The 13,972-nt window shown below is 52.1% G+C and overlaps 5 protein-coding genes across 5 annotated transcripts; 2 read left to right on the top strand and 3 right to left on the bottom strand.

Annotated features, from left to right (window-relative positions):
* The first annotated feature begins 140 nt into the window (after positions 1-140).
* GLOTRDRAFT_77602 (acetyl-CoA synthetase-like protein) lies at positions 141-4,071 on the top strand. The gene is made up of 15 exons (XM_007868882.1): positions 141-178; positions 239-590; positions 650-888; positions 951-1,004; positions 1,061-1,285; positions 1,348-1,454; positions 1,512-1,549; positions 1,603-1,780; positions 1,831-1,992; positions 2,047-2,214; positions 2,268-2,799; positions 2,859-3,137; positions 3,198-3,356; positions 3,406-3,669; positions 3,725-4,071. The coding sequence occupies exons 1-15, from the start codon at positions 152-154 to the stop codon at positions 3,941-3,943; spliced, it is 3,003 nt and encodes a 1,000-aa protein (XP_007867073.1). The 5' UTR covers positions 141-151; the 3' UTR covers positions 3,944-4,071.
* Positions 4,072-4,947: 876 nt separating this feature from the next.
* Positions 4,948-5,731, bottom strand: GLOTRDRAFT_130184 (uncharacterized protein; the record flags this gene model as incomplete). The annotated part of the gene is made up of 3 exons (XM_007868881.1): positions 4,948-5,236; positions 5,298-5,399; positions 5,484-5,731. The coding sequence occupies 3 exons, from the start codon at positions 5,729-5,731 to the stop codon at positions 4,948-4,950; spliced, it is 639 nt and encodes a 212-aa protein (XP_007867072.1).
* Positions 5,732-6,199: 468 nt separating this feature from the next.
* On the bottom strand, positions 6,200-7,807 carry GLOTRDRAFT_62178 (thioredoxin reductase). Its single transcript, XM_007868880.1, has 6 exons — positions 7,598-7,807; positions 7,398-7,533; positions 7,041-7,344; positions 6,935-6,990; positions 6,783-6,883; positions 6,200-6,725 (listed from the first exon to the last, which is right to left on the bottom strand). The coding sequence occupies exons 1-6, from the start codon at positions 7,649-7,651 to the stop codon at positions 6,321-6,323; spliced, it is 1,056 nt and encodes a 351-aa protein (XP_007867071.1). The 5' UTR covers positions 7,652-7,807; the 3' UTR covers positions 6,200-6,320.
* Positions 7,808-8,291: 484 nt separating this feature from the next.
* Positions 8,292-8,989, bottom strand: GLOTRDRAFT_25474 (uncharacterized protein; the record flags this gene model as incomplete). The annotated part of the gene is made up of 2 exons (XM_007868424.1): positions 8,292-8,833; positions 8,890-8,989. Coding segments are annotated over 2 exons (642 nt in total), but the record flags the coding sequence as incomplete, so codon positions are not given.
* Positions 8,990-11,509: 2,520 nt separating this feature from the next.
* Positions 11,510-12,079, top strand: GLOTRDRAFT_130181 (uncharacterized protein; the record flags this gene model as incomplete). The annotated part of the gene is made up of 3 exons (XM_007868879.1): positions 11,510-11,636; positions 11,691-11,786; positions 11,838-12,079. The coding sequence occupies 3 exons, from the start codon at positions 11,510-11,512 to the stop codon at positions 12,077-12,079; spliced, it is 465 nt and encodes a 154-aa protein (XP_007867070.1).
* Between the last annotated feature and the right edge of the window lie 1,893 nt (positions 12,080-13,972).

The raw sequence follows: 13,972 nt of genomic DNA, 5'->3' as shown, positions 1-13,972 counted from the left end.
TACAGGAGAACCTACGGAGATAAAGTACTTGGAATGGTGTCGCGCTATCCATCGTCTCGCTTGGATTATCAATCCTCAGCCTACATTCCAGTCGCGAGAGGTCGTAGCGTTGATCATTAACTGTGACAGCCTGATGTACACAGCCACGATAATGGCTGTGATGAGGGCAGGCTTGACGGTAAGTCGATGATGATCTAATCGGAGCACTCAACCTAAACATAATACGGCTCCGACTTAGCCTTATCCAATGTCAAACCGCAATTCGCCGGTTGCTGTTGCACACATGCTCCAGAAGACGTCCTGTCACCGCCTCATCACTACGTCTGGCTCCCTATCCTCACTTCTCTCTGGACTTCAAACCGAGTTGTCCTCCGTAAACTACGAGTTGAAGATCGAGGAACTGCCGGCCTTCCACGATGCCTTTCCTCATCTGGGTCGTGAAAAGGCGAGCGACCCTTTCACTCCTTACCCGCGTTTGGAAAATTCCAGGCCGGAAGACATCATCTGCTATATTCATTCCTCCGGCTCTACTGGCTTCCCGAAATCTATTCCTCATACTAACAAGACCTTGATGGGCTGGTTTGGCGGACGTGAGCATTTTGTATACCGTTGTCTCCAAGTGCACGCCCTTAATCGTATTGCAATGTAGCCTTAGGTGGGGTGGGTCGCTATCATAAACACCTGAGATTTGGCACAATGCACCTCCCGACTTTTCATATGATGGGCACCGCCTTCCAGGCCTGGGCACCATTGGTAGGAGGGATTAGTGTGGCTCTGTTCCCACCTATGTTTCCAGAGCTTCCCGTCGTCCCTGGTCCCGGCAACACTCTGGACGCTCTGAAGCGAACCAAGGTTAACGCTGTGGTCTCTGTACCGACTTTCCTCGAGGTGCGACAAATTTTTCTGAGATCCGCCTTCTAGCATAAAGGATACTCAGTGTTGGAATATAGTTCTGGTCGGAGTCAGACGACGCTGTGGCATTCTTAGCGTCTATGGAGGTCGTGGTGAGCGAACTAGCCCATCAATGACAATCCTGCGAGGTGCTGAAAAGGTCGGTTAGCTCTACGGTGGCGGTCCCTTGGCGGAACCTGTTGGGGACAAGCTCGTCTCAAGGGGCGTTCATCTGGCGTCTGCCTACGGTGGGACCGAATTCGGCGGTGTTACGTACTTCATACCTCCAGAAGGGTTACTGGATCGTACGGAATGGAAGTATTTAGTTTTCGATCCAAGGGTGTCGATACGGATGGTGCCGCAAGATGATGGGAAATATGAATTGCAAATCTTGGTACGTAGAATCTTCTTTTCTGTTCTTGAGTCACCCGCCGAGCAAGAGACTTGATACCACAGGATAGTGATGCTCACCCCCTGCTGATTCACAATCTGCCGGACGTCCCGGGCTATGCCACGTCAGATCTCTTTGAGAAGCATCCGACCAAAGAAGGCGTTTGGAAGATGTAGGTTCCTTCCGTCGTGCCCCACGAGTGATAACCTTGACAAATCATGGATTACAGTGTTGGACGTGTAGACGACGTTCTTATTCTTGCCTCTGGTACGTTCGACTTTGCCAAGTCTCGTTGCATGTGCTGACATGTCGTCCTGTAGGGGAGAAGACCGTGCCTGCTCCAATCGAAGGGAAGATCTTGACATCACCCCTGGTCGCGGGTGCCATGATGTTCGGTCGCGGCCATAATCAAGTCGGGATCCTTATAGAGCCGAGACCGGAGCATGCTATCGACCCAGCGGACGAGGCTGCTTTGGCAAGGTTCCGGAACGAGTTATGGTCAGTTCTCTTCCCCTCTGTATATGTATGGTCGCTCAGATCGCCCCAAGGCCCGTTGTCGAAGAGGCCAATGAGACTGCTCCAGCGTTCAGTCGTATTTTCAAAGAGATGATCCTGGTCACCTCGCCAGATAAGCCCATGCGTCGTGCCGCAAAGGGGACGGTTATCAGGAAAGCAACATTTGCTGATTATGCCAAGGAGATTGAAGCACTGTACGTCGCGCGTTTTCTTTTAGTCCGCACGACTTACTTCCTTTGATGACACAGATATGAGAAAGTTGAGGCGAGCAAGGGAGAGGATGTAGAACCTCCCAATAGCTGGGATGAAGCCGCTCTGAGGGAATGGCTTGCCGTGCAAGTAGAGGATATTAGCGAGCAGAGTCATGCTAAGGCGCCTGCCCTTGATGCTGACCTGTTTGCACACGGATTCGACAGGTAAGCTATGCGTGAGTCCTATTTTCATTGTTGCCTACTCATTCTTGGACCAGCCTGAGCGCGACGTTCCTGCGGAACCGAATCATAGGAGCATTGAGGTCATCCGCAGAACCAGCAGCCCAATTGGCCGCAAAGTCTGTCTCACAGAACTTCGTCTTTGCTAACAATACCATCCAGGCTCTGGCGGCGGCGATCCATACCCTAGTCCTACCCCAGACGAACGCACACGCGCCGGAGTCTCACACCGATGTCATGAGGCGCCTGATAACGAAGTACTCGGCTGATTTGTCCAAACTGGATCAGCAAACAGTACAGCCGCTTCCCCCGAAGAGCACTGTACTCATCACGGGTACTACTGGCGGTCTGGGGTCTTACATGCTATGGTTTTTACTAGAGGACGACAAGGTGGAACGTGTATACGCGTTCAACAGGAAGTCCTCCAAGGCCGCTCTAACTGAACGCCAGAAGGAGGCCTTCGAGGATCGAGGTTTGCCGAGCGGTCTTTTGGCGTCTAAGAAGCTGGTCCTGGTGGAAGGCGAAGAATCCGCTGCCAACTTGGGGTTGGAAGCAGCGCTGTATGAAGAGGTGTGTTTGCGTTGTGATTTACTGCTTTAGATCATTTCCTGACGGTCGCGGCCTCTTAGATACGAAATAATGTCACTCACATCATCCATAATGCCTGGCGACTCGACTTCAACCTGTCGGTCACTTCCTTTGAGTCAAATATTAAAGGAGTGAGAAATCTTGTGGATCTGGGCCTTGGGTCTACCTATGGCTCTAATTTCCGCTTTGTCTTTACGTCATCCGTCGGTATCTCTCAAGGATGGCCGAAGGAGAATGGGCCATTCCCCGAGGAGTCGGAGCTTCCTTTGGACGTCGCTGTAGGAGCAGGATACGGAGAGAGTAAGTATATTTCCGAACAGGTGAGTCATATTAAGCTATGTATGTCAACCAGGCGTCTCATGACGAGACCATCAATGCAGCTACTCGTGAAAGCGGCAGAAAGGGGGATACAGACCAGCTCCCTTCGGATTGGCCAAATTTGTGGTGGGAAGCCAGATGGTTCATGGGCCACCACGGATTGGGTGCCAATCTTTGTCAAGTCGAGCAAATCGCTAGGATATTTGCCTGATGCTCAGGGTGTAAGTTGCTAATTATGGCTCTACATTACTGTCATTGATCGACCTTTAGGTGGCAACGTGGCTGACCACGGAAGCGGTGGCACAAACTGTCCTCGACGTGACATTCGCGCAGGAGCGGCCTCCTTCCGCTCTCAATATAGTACACCCGCGGCCGGTGCCCTGGTCGCACATCATGTCAGGGATTAGCTCTGCCATCGTCAAAATTGTGGACCACGGCAACGGTCAGCCTCTGCCAGTATTGCCGTTCAAGCAATGGATCACGCTTCTCGAAAAGAAAGCTGAGCGAGCCACAGAAGCTGATATACGGAAGATTGTAAGTCCCCCCCTCTATTAGTTCAGGTCTCCATCGCTGACGAACGTGCTGCTAGCCGGCTATCAAACTCCTGCAATTCTTCCAAGCCATGGCTTCTGCAGACGATGCGATACGTGCTTCGGGGAGAAATGATCTGGAGGCAGGAGGGATACCGCTTTTCTCTACTAAGAAAGCTCAGGCGGTGAGCCAGGCCCTACGAGATGCGCCCCAGATTGGCGTAGAGGATGCAGAGCGGTGGATCAGATACTGGTATAAGAAGGGGCTTTTTGACTGAGTCTTTCACATAGAAGTTTGGTGCCTTATAATATGGCATACGCTAATTGTAGCTCTGTGCGTCTTCAGACTTGCTTCGCGTGCAGATATAGCATGTGTTCTCCCCATTGAAAGGACTCGATAAGAGGGAACAGCAATCTAGTCTGTCATTTATGATACGTTGCGGTTTCACCCTCTGTGGCGTAGAAGCCTGGAAAGTGAGGATGCGCCTTGGCGGCGGCCAGCTATGGCATATCCTGAAGCATGCCCAGCGAACTGGGGACTCGGTCGATGAATCCATTGAATAACAGATAGGTCGCTGAACAGCGGCAGACGGATTAAGGAACCTTATTCCACTGCTTTGTCTGGCTTTACGCGTTACCTGCCTTGTAATGCAAAGATAGATGATCCTCGGAGTCGGAGCCTGGACCGCATGTCGCGCGACGCCTGCATGTAGCCCCTTTCACCGGGGATTATTAGTAAACCTCGGAGGAAAGACAACGGGGAAAAGAGGATAGCCAAGTAAAATCAATGGTCGTAAAACCATATGCGAGCGAAGAGAACCAGAGCCAGGGCCATTGGATGTGGATGCGTCTCTTCAGCCACAGCATCCCGATATAGTGATCCCGATACCCAGTATGGCAACCGTAGTAATCGCCACAATTACACTCTCTTCGACAGTCCACTGGCAAGGAACTTCTCCTCGGTGTATGGGGCGCTTGCTACCGCATTTCAAGGTACTTCTTCGGAGTGTTCAAGGCACTACGGCTAAGTGTTATCACTTCCTGCGGTGCGTCCTACGGTGAGCCGCGAAAATATTCTCGACGCTATCCCCTTCGAGTTCTGACCAAGATCTACTGCCACTGATTAGTGGTAGTAGACTATATCTGACTGGTGGTCTATGTCCTGCCAACACTGCCCAGAAGGCCGCATTTTAACTTCATAAACGACTCCGACTGACCCTGTCCAGTAAAATGTGAGACTCGAGCTTGCACGTTGGGGCATGGATCGGGTTGCATATCCTATCTAGCAAGAGCCTCTTTTAGCCAGTCCTGAGCGGATTGAAATGGACTTCAGGACGCTAGGAGGGACGGAGGAATGTGGATGAAACACGTACCCGTTCATGGAGAACCCTTGGAGAAGCACGCCATCCAGCAGATGGGGCACAGTGGCTGACAGGGCTTGCACTTGCATAGAGCCGTAGCTATGCTCAACACCGACGACCTTGGAGAGCTTCTGTCCCCCGATCCCTCCGTCCTTGAGCACGCCAAGAAGCTTCGTGGCGATGGCGAGGTCGATGAGCGCCTGCGCCTCACTGACGGCAACATGAGTCGGTCTCGGGTGAGTCATGAAGACGGGTGGCCACGGATACTCACTTGTAGGAATCTGAAGCATGCTCGGAGAGGCCGGTGCCCAGACGGTCATAGCGGAATGTGCTGTACCCGGCCGCAGCCGAGGCACTCACCAGCTGTACTCGTCTGTACCGGGCACAGCAAAGTCCCAGTAGCTTGATGGATGAAAAGATTAAGCCAGTGGCTGACTGGTATCATATAGAGACTGACCTGGAGTCGAAGCCAACACCATGGATGAGATATTGGGTGTTGTCGACGTCCTTGAGCTGGACGTCCTTGGGTGTCCACAGTGTGCCCGGTAGGTGCTCGAGAGCTGTTGCTTGTCCGGCTTCTCGTACTACTGGCTGAAATCCATCGGCAGGGGCGCGAAGACCTGGAGCAGCTTCGTGATGTACGTCTGACGCCTCCGGGTTAGTCCACTGTCGTTTCTTCCAACGTGAAGCGTACCTCGTTGGCATTACTGTCCACATTCTGGACCACCGTGTTGATGCTAGTGATATCCAGCTGGTACGTCTGATGCGTGCAGTTCGCGTTAGGCGGCCTGACAAGAGGCGGCTGGCTCCCGCCCAAGGGATCTGAAGCTCCAATGCCACAGACTCAGGAGTCTCAGGGATATTGCTCGCCAGCCCGGGAGTTCTCTGAATGTCCCTAGCTCCCGCGAATCGGGATTGCACGCAACCTAGATTGGTAGACCTCATCGGCTCAATGCGTTAGTTAGAGTAGGCGATCAACAGGAGCTGCAACGGATCTTCATAGGGTTGCGCGAGCATTACTTTGTAGGTCCCTGTTGACGCCGTGCTATATTTCCCGAAACTCAGCCGACTTCAGTGCCAATCATTATCACGACATCCAATGGGAAATTAAGACAAATAATTGTCTCGCATAGGCGACATGCACTTGTGGAGACCCGCTGCACGTCAACTCGAGGTTTGTAATGACAGCTATAATTGCACATACACGACACATCCAGTAGACCATCTCTATGTTAGTATGTACAAATCCTCATAAAGATATAGTAACCATCCCTCCATGACCAACAAATTCAACTTATCTATGCTTCGGCAGGTCCACCTTCATATTCTCCGACCTCCACTCCTCTTCGAGCATCTCCTCCTCCTCCGCGAGCAGCTTCTCCACTTCCAGCGCCGCCATGCACCCGCTGCCCGCGCTCGTGATCGCCTGTCGGTACTTCTTGTCCTGGACGTCGCCCGCAGCGAAGACGCCCTTCACGCTCGTTTGCGTCGTACCGGGCACGGTGACGATGTACCCGTCTGCGTCGGTCTGCAGCTGGTCGCGGACGAGTGAGGTGGCGGGCTCGTGGCCGATAGCGTAGAAGAGACCGTTCACTGGGAGATCTTTCTCCTCGCCGGTTTTGACGTTCTTGATGCGCAGGTTGTTGAGCAGATCGCCGTCACCTTGGCACTCGACTGCGACGGTGTTCCACAGGATGGTCTACAAAAACATGCGTCAAGCGTTAGCTACGAAAAATGGAAATGGAAGTAGACTGACGATTTTGGGGTGGTTCATCAATCGCTTTGCCATGATCTTCGATGCCCGAAGTTCACTCCGACGAACGAGGACATATACGTGCGAGCCGTACTTAGTCAGGTCTGCAAAGACATTCAGAGGGTACCCGAGGGCAGATGGCAATGGTAACTCACACGTTGCCTCTTCAGCCGCCGAATCACCACCACCAATCACAGCCAAAGGCTTGTTACTGAATCGCACGTGAGCAGCAATAGACGATCCAAGAGCACTCAGACATACCGGAAGATGGGCACAGCTCCATCACACACAGCGCACGCGCTAATTCCACTCTGCCAGTACGTGTCCTCGCCCTTCAGGCCCAGCCGCTTCGCACTCGCACCGGTAGCGATGATGACCGTGTCAGCGGTCTCGGCCTCCTCGTCTTCCTGCCCCTCCCTCCAGTACTTGAACGGCCGCGCGGACAGATCAATCTTGGATACGGTCTCCGTGATGATGTTGGTGCCGAAGCGTAACGACTGAGCGCGAAACTTGTCCATCAGCTCGGGGCCCATGATACCCTGGGGAAAGCCGGGGAAGTTCTCCACTAGAATCATGCGTCAGAATCGTCGCCGCGTTACTGAAAGTGCTTCTACTCACCATCGGTTGTCGTTGTCAGCTGTCCTCCAGCTGCGAAGCCGTTTGCCATGAATCCCTCGAAGAGTACGGGATCCAAGTTCGCACGCGCGAGGTAAATGGCAGCGGTGTGCCCAGCGGGACCTGATCCAATAATCACCTATTTCACGCGATAGTCAATCCTCCGGTAACATCTCCCAATAGCTTCCTTGAAGCCTACATACCACTTTCGAGTGCATCTTACTGCTCTTCTGGTTCTTTCCGTTGATTGGGGCCATCTTCGGATATTTCAAGGGTTCCAAGCCGGTATGAATGGTATGTACGGACGCAAAAGCAAGTGCTGGCTTGCGCAAAGCCTTGAAAGATGGCAAGAGTCTGGAATACACGGTGAGTAGCGGTCCAAGGAAGGTGCGCGATAAATATAAGAGAGGACCGTAGCCGTCACGTTATTCGATAGATAATTTGTAAAGTAATCACGTGACAAGCTGATATACGCGGTCGGCCACACAAATTCCGAATTCCGGGCTGTTCGCGAATAGCGAGGAAAGGATTGAATCGTAACGCAGAGCTGTGAGCACTGGCTAATGCGAGAGCGACGTGATGCGTTGTTGATCAAAGAGGTGATTTGGAATGTTGGTCAATGCGCTGGTAACATTGGCTATTCCACGAAGCAGACGCCACGGGGCCAGCTCACCAACCAGGTCACGAAGATGAATGAAGAGAATTGACATATTGTAACAATTACGAAGCAATATCGTGACGAAGAAGAGTAGCAGTGAAATACCGAAACCTGGTAAGCATCCCGATACCATCAGACTAGGTTCTTCCTCTCCTGTCTTCCCTAAAGACGATAGTGGAGGGGCCTCTCGACAGTTGAGGAAGCGTCAACTTTTCAGAGCCCAGCCCTATATCCACTCTAGTCAGCCGGTATCCTTTCGGTGTGATACCCTTCCCAAAACGCTTCGTGACATGGTTCGCGCAGAGCAAGGCTACAAATATGTTGAAGATATGCAGCGGAACCAAGGAGAAGACGGTCGACCACACCACCCCGAGGTTCGTCTGCTCGAAGTGGAAGAGTTTGCTCTTGCACCCAGGTAGAGAAGTCCGGGAGTAGCATCTCTTGCTCGGCGTAGCCTCGTGCAGGGCGTTGTAATACCCGCAGCACTGCAAGGAATCTTGGATGATCAGTCTGCCTATGGGGGTGTACCACTGGCTCCACGCGAGGTTGAGCTTCCGGTCGAGCGAGAGCGCCTGGCGCTTGTACCCCGTATAGCCGATCGAGAGCATCGAGATGAACGCCGGCCAGAGGAGCAGCGCGTAGAGCGCGAGGATGGGTCGTGAGTTGAGGAGCGTGCCGGTCAGGCCCAGGATGGATGTTAGCAGAAGGATAGACGATGCGAGCGTGATGAGGACCAGAATGTCGTAGTCTGCGACGTACATCACGTCTGCGTGTATCCATGCTACATCGAAATCCTATGGGTCAATAGAGATGTGGGACAGATGGGATTACACTTACTCCTGAACCAGGTCGAGATGGCATACGTCATTCCTATAAGGCCGTAGATGAACACCGTAATAATCGAAAAAAGCAGACACCACTTGTGCGGCGTCCATCGACCGACACGTTCGATCCCGATCCCGAGAGCTTCTTCTTCGAGCAGAGATAAGTCGAATTTGCCGGATTCGTCTCGCGCAGGGCGAGGCTGAGGCCACTTCCGCGTAAACTTGTCGGGTAAGACGGATAGCGTAGACGAAGAAGACAGTGAGTACATGGTGGAAGCGGAGCTACGACATGAGGACGCATTGACCATCCTCGGCAATTGGATTGGGGACCATGCGCGAGGAGGTAATGATTCCTTCTTGAGTATTCGCTGCGAGGCTTTCTTTGAGGGAAAGAGGTTAATACGAGGGATGTGGAGGGATCTTGCGGGCTTGCTCTCCATTTCCTCGGGCGCGGACTGGGGAGTTTCCATGCCCGTCGACGCGTCGCTTCGCCAAGGTACGTCAGGCCTTGGGGAGAGGAAGACCGTGCTGAAGTATTTCGGATCATCTTCACCGCATATCGAGACCCCAGCATGATCAAACGGCGTTTGAGTATCAGCGCCTTGAGACACCGCAGTACCACCAAAGTGTCCAACAGTCGAATCCAACTCCGAGCGCACGATATTATCCTGTAAATTTCGATAAAAATTCGAAAGAGTTTCAGCATCTGCTGGACTGGCTTGCGGATGCCTAGGAGAGTGTAGTACAGCCATATTTGATGCGTCCGCCAGATCATGTTCGGTCTGTAGGTATATCGAAGGGCCCGCGACGGCTGCGCCACCAGTGCGCTGACGGATGGACGATTCAGGGACAGGAGAATGGCATCCGGAGGAATGGCAGCGTTCCATAGGCAAATACGTGGGCTGTTCGACGAAGAGAGCTTGGGATGTCAGCCGCCCGCTGCGCCGTGGTAAGCATTTTGGTATAGAGGTGGTAGAGTCGGACCAGATTCAAATCAATCGCGACTTGACGATTATTCGACGACACGCTCTCGACGAGAGTCCATTCGTCGCATGAACATGTACAAATGTGCAGACGTCTGCAGGAATGTTTGATATGTAGTGGCCTGTGTGGGTCTATGTGTTATAGATACGGAGAAATGATGGTATTATGGTAAGGTTCAATGTGGCGCGAACTCGGGTTCTCACGCTAAGCTCGGAACCCGATGCAGTCGGACGCGTACGGGTCGACAAGATGATGGCACCGGGGACCCCGCGCAGACGTCTGGTCTTCTTACGGCGTCATAAAACGATTGTCAGGATGGAAATGGAGGTACACGCGTCAGCTAGTAAGGACCTTAATATTCACACTGTTTTGTATTGAGTCATACTTATTACTCGAATAGCCGCTCAGTCTGCTTTCTGTTATGCCCGTCCTTGACGGACATCATACGACCTCCATGTTCTTCCTGGCCACGCGTCTTGCGATGTGCCAATAGTCATGAATCGGGATATCTTGACTTTCCTTGATTGACCTGGATTTAAGTTCTCCACGATCCAGATGGTTATTTCTGGACCTGCTCGGCGCTCAGCCTGCTCATCAGAATATGGGCGCTGGAAGACACTGGAACAGCCACCACGGACATGACTGCCGGTGCCACATCTACCATTGTGGAGCTTTCATGAATCACGAAAACCGTTTTCTGACTATTCTGTATTCTGCCTACGTACTCGTGCTCTTCGGTCTATTTCCTCGTACCGGCGCCTTACTGGACTATGGGAATAATTCACACTGCCAGGTGGGCCTTCCTCGATGCAATTAGCCGGACTCAGAGTTGAGGTTTTTCCCGATTCCAAAGCCTGTTCCTGCGAGATGTAATACCACAGTGGACGGATGTTATTGACAGCCCGAAATTCTCCTTAACTGTCTTGCCTCTTAGGAGCGACGTTCATATCGGGATGTTTGACTTCGATTTCTGTGGTTCTGACGTGGTCGGAAACTTCGCGAGAGTACGCCCGAATCCCCTGACCTTATTGCCTAACTTTCGGGCCGTGTCACTTAATTGTGTCGAGCAAGGCGGTTCCATGTGAACCGCATCAAGCCTCCACCTCCTGCACGTTGTATACTCGTGTCGCCCGCAGAGCTTCAGCGATGGCCTGCAATCGGCTGAAAGTCGTCATACCGATTGTAGCCACGGGTCGCATTATCTCTCAATGGCATCCAGATATGGTAAAGGAATTCCGTACGGTCGGTGAGTACAGGACCATCGATAGTGTTCCATGTTTGCGTCTACGACACCTCTACATCCTGCGCTCACGAACTACAAGATGTCACTCCGGCCTCTCAGCGTGTTTCAAGTTTCACGGGAGGAGTACCGGCATCGCCCGCTCCTCGGGATTTGTCAAGATCAAACCACTGGGCGTCCAACTCTACCGATATGCACCGTTGATTAGCGTCTCTACGTTGTAGCGCCCATCCTGCAGCCTGGGGCTCCAGTGTGCGGGATGGAAGAGACGCCCTCATAGCCTAGGATCGATTGACCTACTAGTAGTCGACACTCTTCGCATAGCCCTTGCCTCATTGCAAGTCATAGCATTTGCGTCGTATACATAAATCTCGCATGAAGACAGAGAAGGAAAACTCCAGCACCCACTATGCCTACCATCACCCCTAGCGCCAATCATACCACAGTCATTTTCACCGCGAGTGTTCTGGCACCTCGCATGAGAGAGAGAGAGAGGCACGCCACCCAGATCTTAATGGGGCTCTTGTTTGGGACTCGTATGCATATGTCAAAGTCGTACATTATCCACTTTCATTTACCATACTCTACAGTGTTTCTCGCGCTCATTGGGATTCTCTTCTTTTGCGGTCACCGCTACCATCAGCGCAAACATCTGCTGAGGAAAACGGGAGATACCTCATGGACCGGTGAGCTCCAACCCCCGGCAGTTCAAAGCTCGCGTTCTGACCAGGGATCAGGGTGTATAAAGAGGCCTTTCCGTGCCATGCATATCTTACTGCGTCGCCATGAACGTTACGCAGAAGATGCTGACGCCCAAGCTGGTGTCCATCCCATGAACTTGAATGCCTTTCCGCCGCCGCCAAGCCGCGCGTCAACATTTGATCAGCGCTTGCCCGAATACGCTAAAGACGCACCCGGGACAGAGCCTATTGCGGAGGAGCGGCAGGAAGGTACTCCTAAGGCTGAGAGAGCACAATGAAGGAAGGCTCGATGCTGGTTTGAGTCTCCGAGTCACCTGGTTTAGTCGGCTCCATGTACTTACTACTTCGACTGTATCTACTAATAGTTGTTAACCCATGATATACTGTGACTGCTAATCATGTTATTAGCGTCAAGCTGCAGGAAACCCAGTGAATGTCGTTTGCCACGATTTCAAGATGATCAACGGCAAGGAGTTGAATGGATACACAAGCGTCCACAACGGGGTCGAGATTGCCATTGAGTGGACTCGGGCAAACCCGGGCGCTACTGTCAACGCTTTCGGGAACTCCCGTCTAAGAACAACATTACTTGGAACTACTGGCCCACTGAGGAGAGTGCAGAACAGCCGTATTTGATGCGTCAGCCAGATCGTGTTCCGTCTGTAGGCAGATCAAGGGGCATGCGACGGCTGAGCCACCAGAGCGTTGGCGGATTGACGACCCAGGAACGGGCGAATGGCATCCGGAGGAGTGGCAGCGTTGCATCGAGAGATACGGTAAAATCGAAGGCGGATAGAACCCAGCACGTTAGGCTGCATCTAGTCGCGCGGCATTTGGCGTGGTGCGCATATTCCAATCACGTGACCTCATTAGCGTTATGGAATCTTCAGATTAAACGGGTTCCCCAGCGCGTCGCGACCCTCTAGCAAGAATTAATGAGCTTCCGGTACATAGTTTGAAGTGACACCACAGTTGTGCTCAATTAGTGTCTGTTTTGGGTGCTGTATCGACCGATAAAGCCTATTCTGTACCATGATAGGCTCCAGCGTATATTGATAATAATACATCCCCCCATGGGCTGGTAGAAGTAATGAGTAGCAATACATATATGTTTTTAAGCCATATTGAGGTATGCTGCCGAGCATGGTGTCTTCAAAATGAGCTCTGAAGGGTAGAGCTTCAACATGTTCCCCTTTTGGGACGGCCGGAGCTGCTGATGTCAGCAGCATGTACCGAACGAAGTTAATGCTCCTACAGCGGAAAGAGAGCGCCAAAAAATCTGAGACTACTCAAGTTGCATCAGGACCAGCAGGTACTCCTGCCATATCATATATTTTTCCCTCGCTACATAGAGATGGCATGGGTACGAAACGGTGAGTCTGTCGAGGTGGCCGTGGGAATAATCACGTGATGTTGAATATGCGTACCCCTACTAAGGGGGCGCGATCCGCGGCAGACCGTTATATGCCGACCGCCTTCCACCTGCCTTATAAGGGAGGCAATACGGTCTGACTTCGGGAGACTACGAATTTCGGCCCATGTCACAGAGGCCATTTGAGAACCTGCCATATTTGGCATCCGGAGCTTGCTTACCGCGCCACGATTACCCATATTTAGTAATCTGACGAAGTGACGAAAGGACCCCTGAAAGTACCAATGGAGCAGGCTCCTAGAACCATCCGTCTCGCGTCCTCGATCCTCTCTGCTAGGGCGTGTGTGAAGATGTTATCTAATATGGCTTATATAATGTAGTTTATTTATAGTTGTATTTCCTGATTAAGCCGAACGGTGAGGATGAGGACGCTATGAGACGGCTGGCCCAACTCGTCGTCCGAGGTTTTACCGGAATTATGTAAGGCGGCTAAGCGACTACGCGCGTCGGTTTATTGACGTTCGTCGACTGCCCGATTTGGATTTCGAGGTGGCTTTCTCGTCGCACCTCAGCCGCCCTTCGAGCATCTCCTCTGCTCGCCGCGCGTCGACGGGGACATGGACATTGTAGCTGTCAATAACAGAATATTGTATATCTGAATTGTTGACTGCATGTACTTCCGGTGAACATGAGTAGGTACGGGAATCCTCCCACTTCAACAAAGAAAGCAGTGAACAGTTATTTACCACAATAGTGCGGCAGCTACTGTCGCTGTATTTTTATCAAAGTTGAAGTAGAT

This window comes from Gloeophyllum trabeum (assembly GCF_000344685.1).
Source record: "Gloeophyllum trabeum ATCC 11539 unplaced genomic scaffold GLOTRscaffold_00008, whole genome shotgun sequence".
Taxonomy (NCBI): Eukaryota; Fungi; Basidiomycota; class Agaricomycetes; order Gloeophyllales; family Gloeophyllaceae; genus Gloeophyllum; species Gloeophyllum trabeum.
Note: the sequence above shows the minus strand (reverse complement) of the source record. Positions and strands in the feature narration are given on the sequence as shown.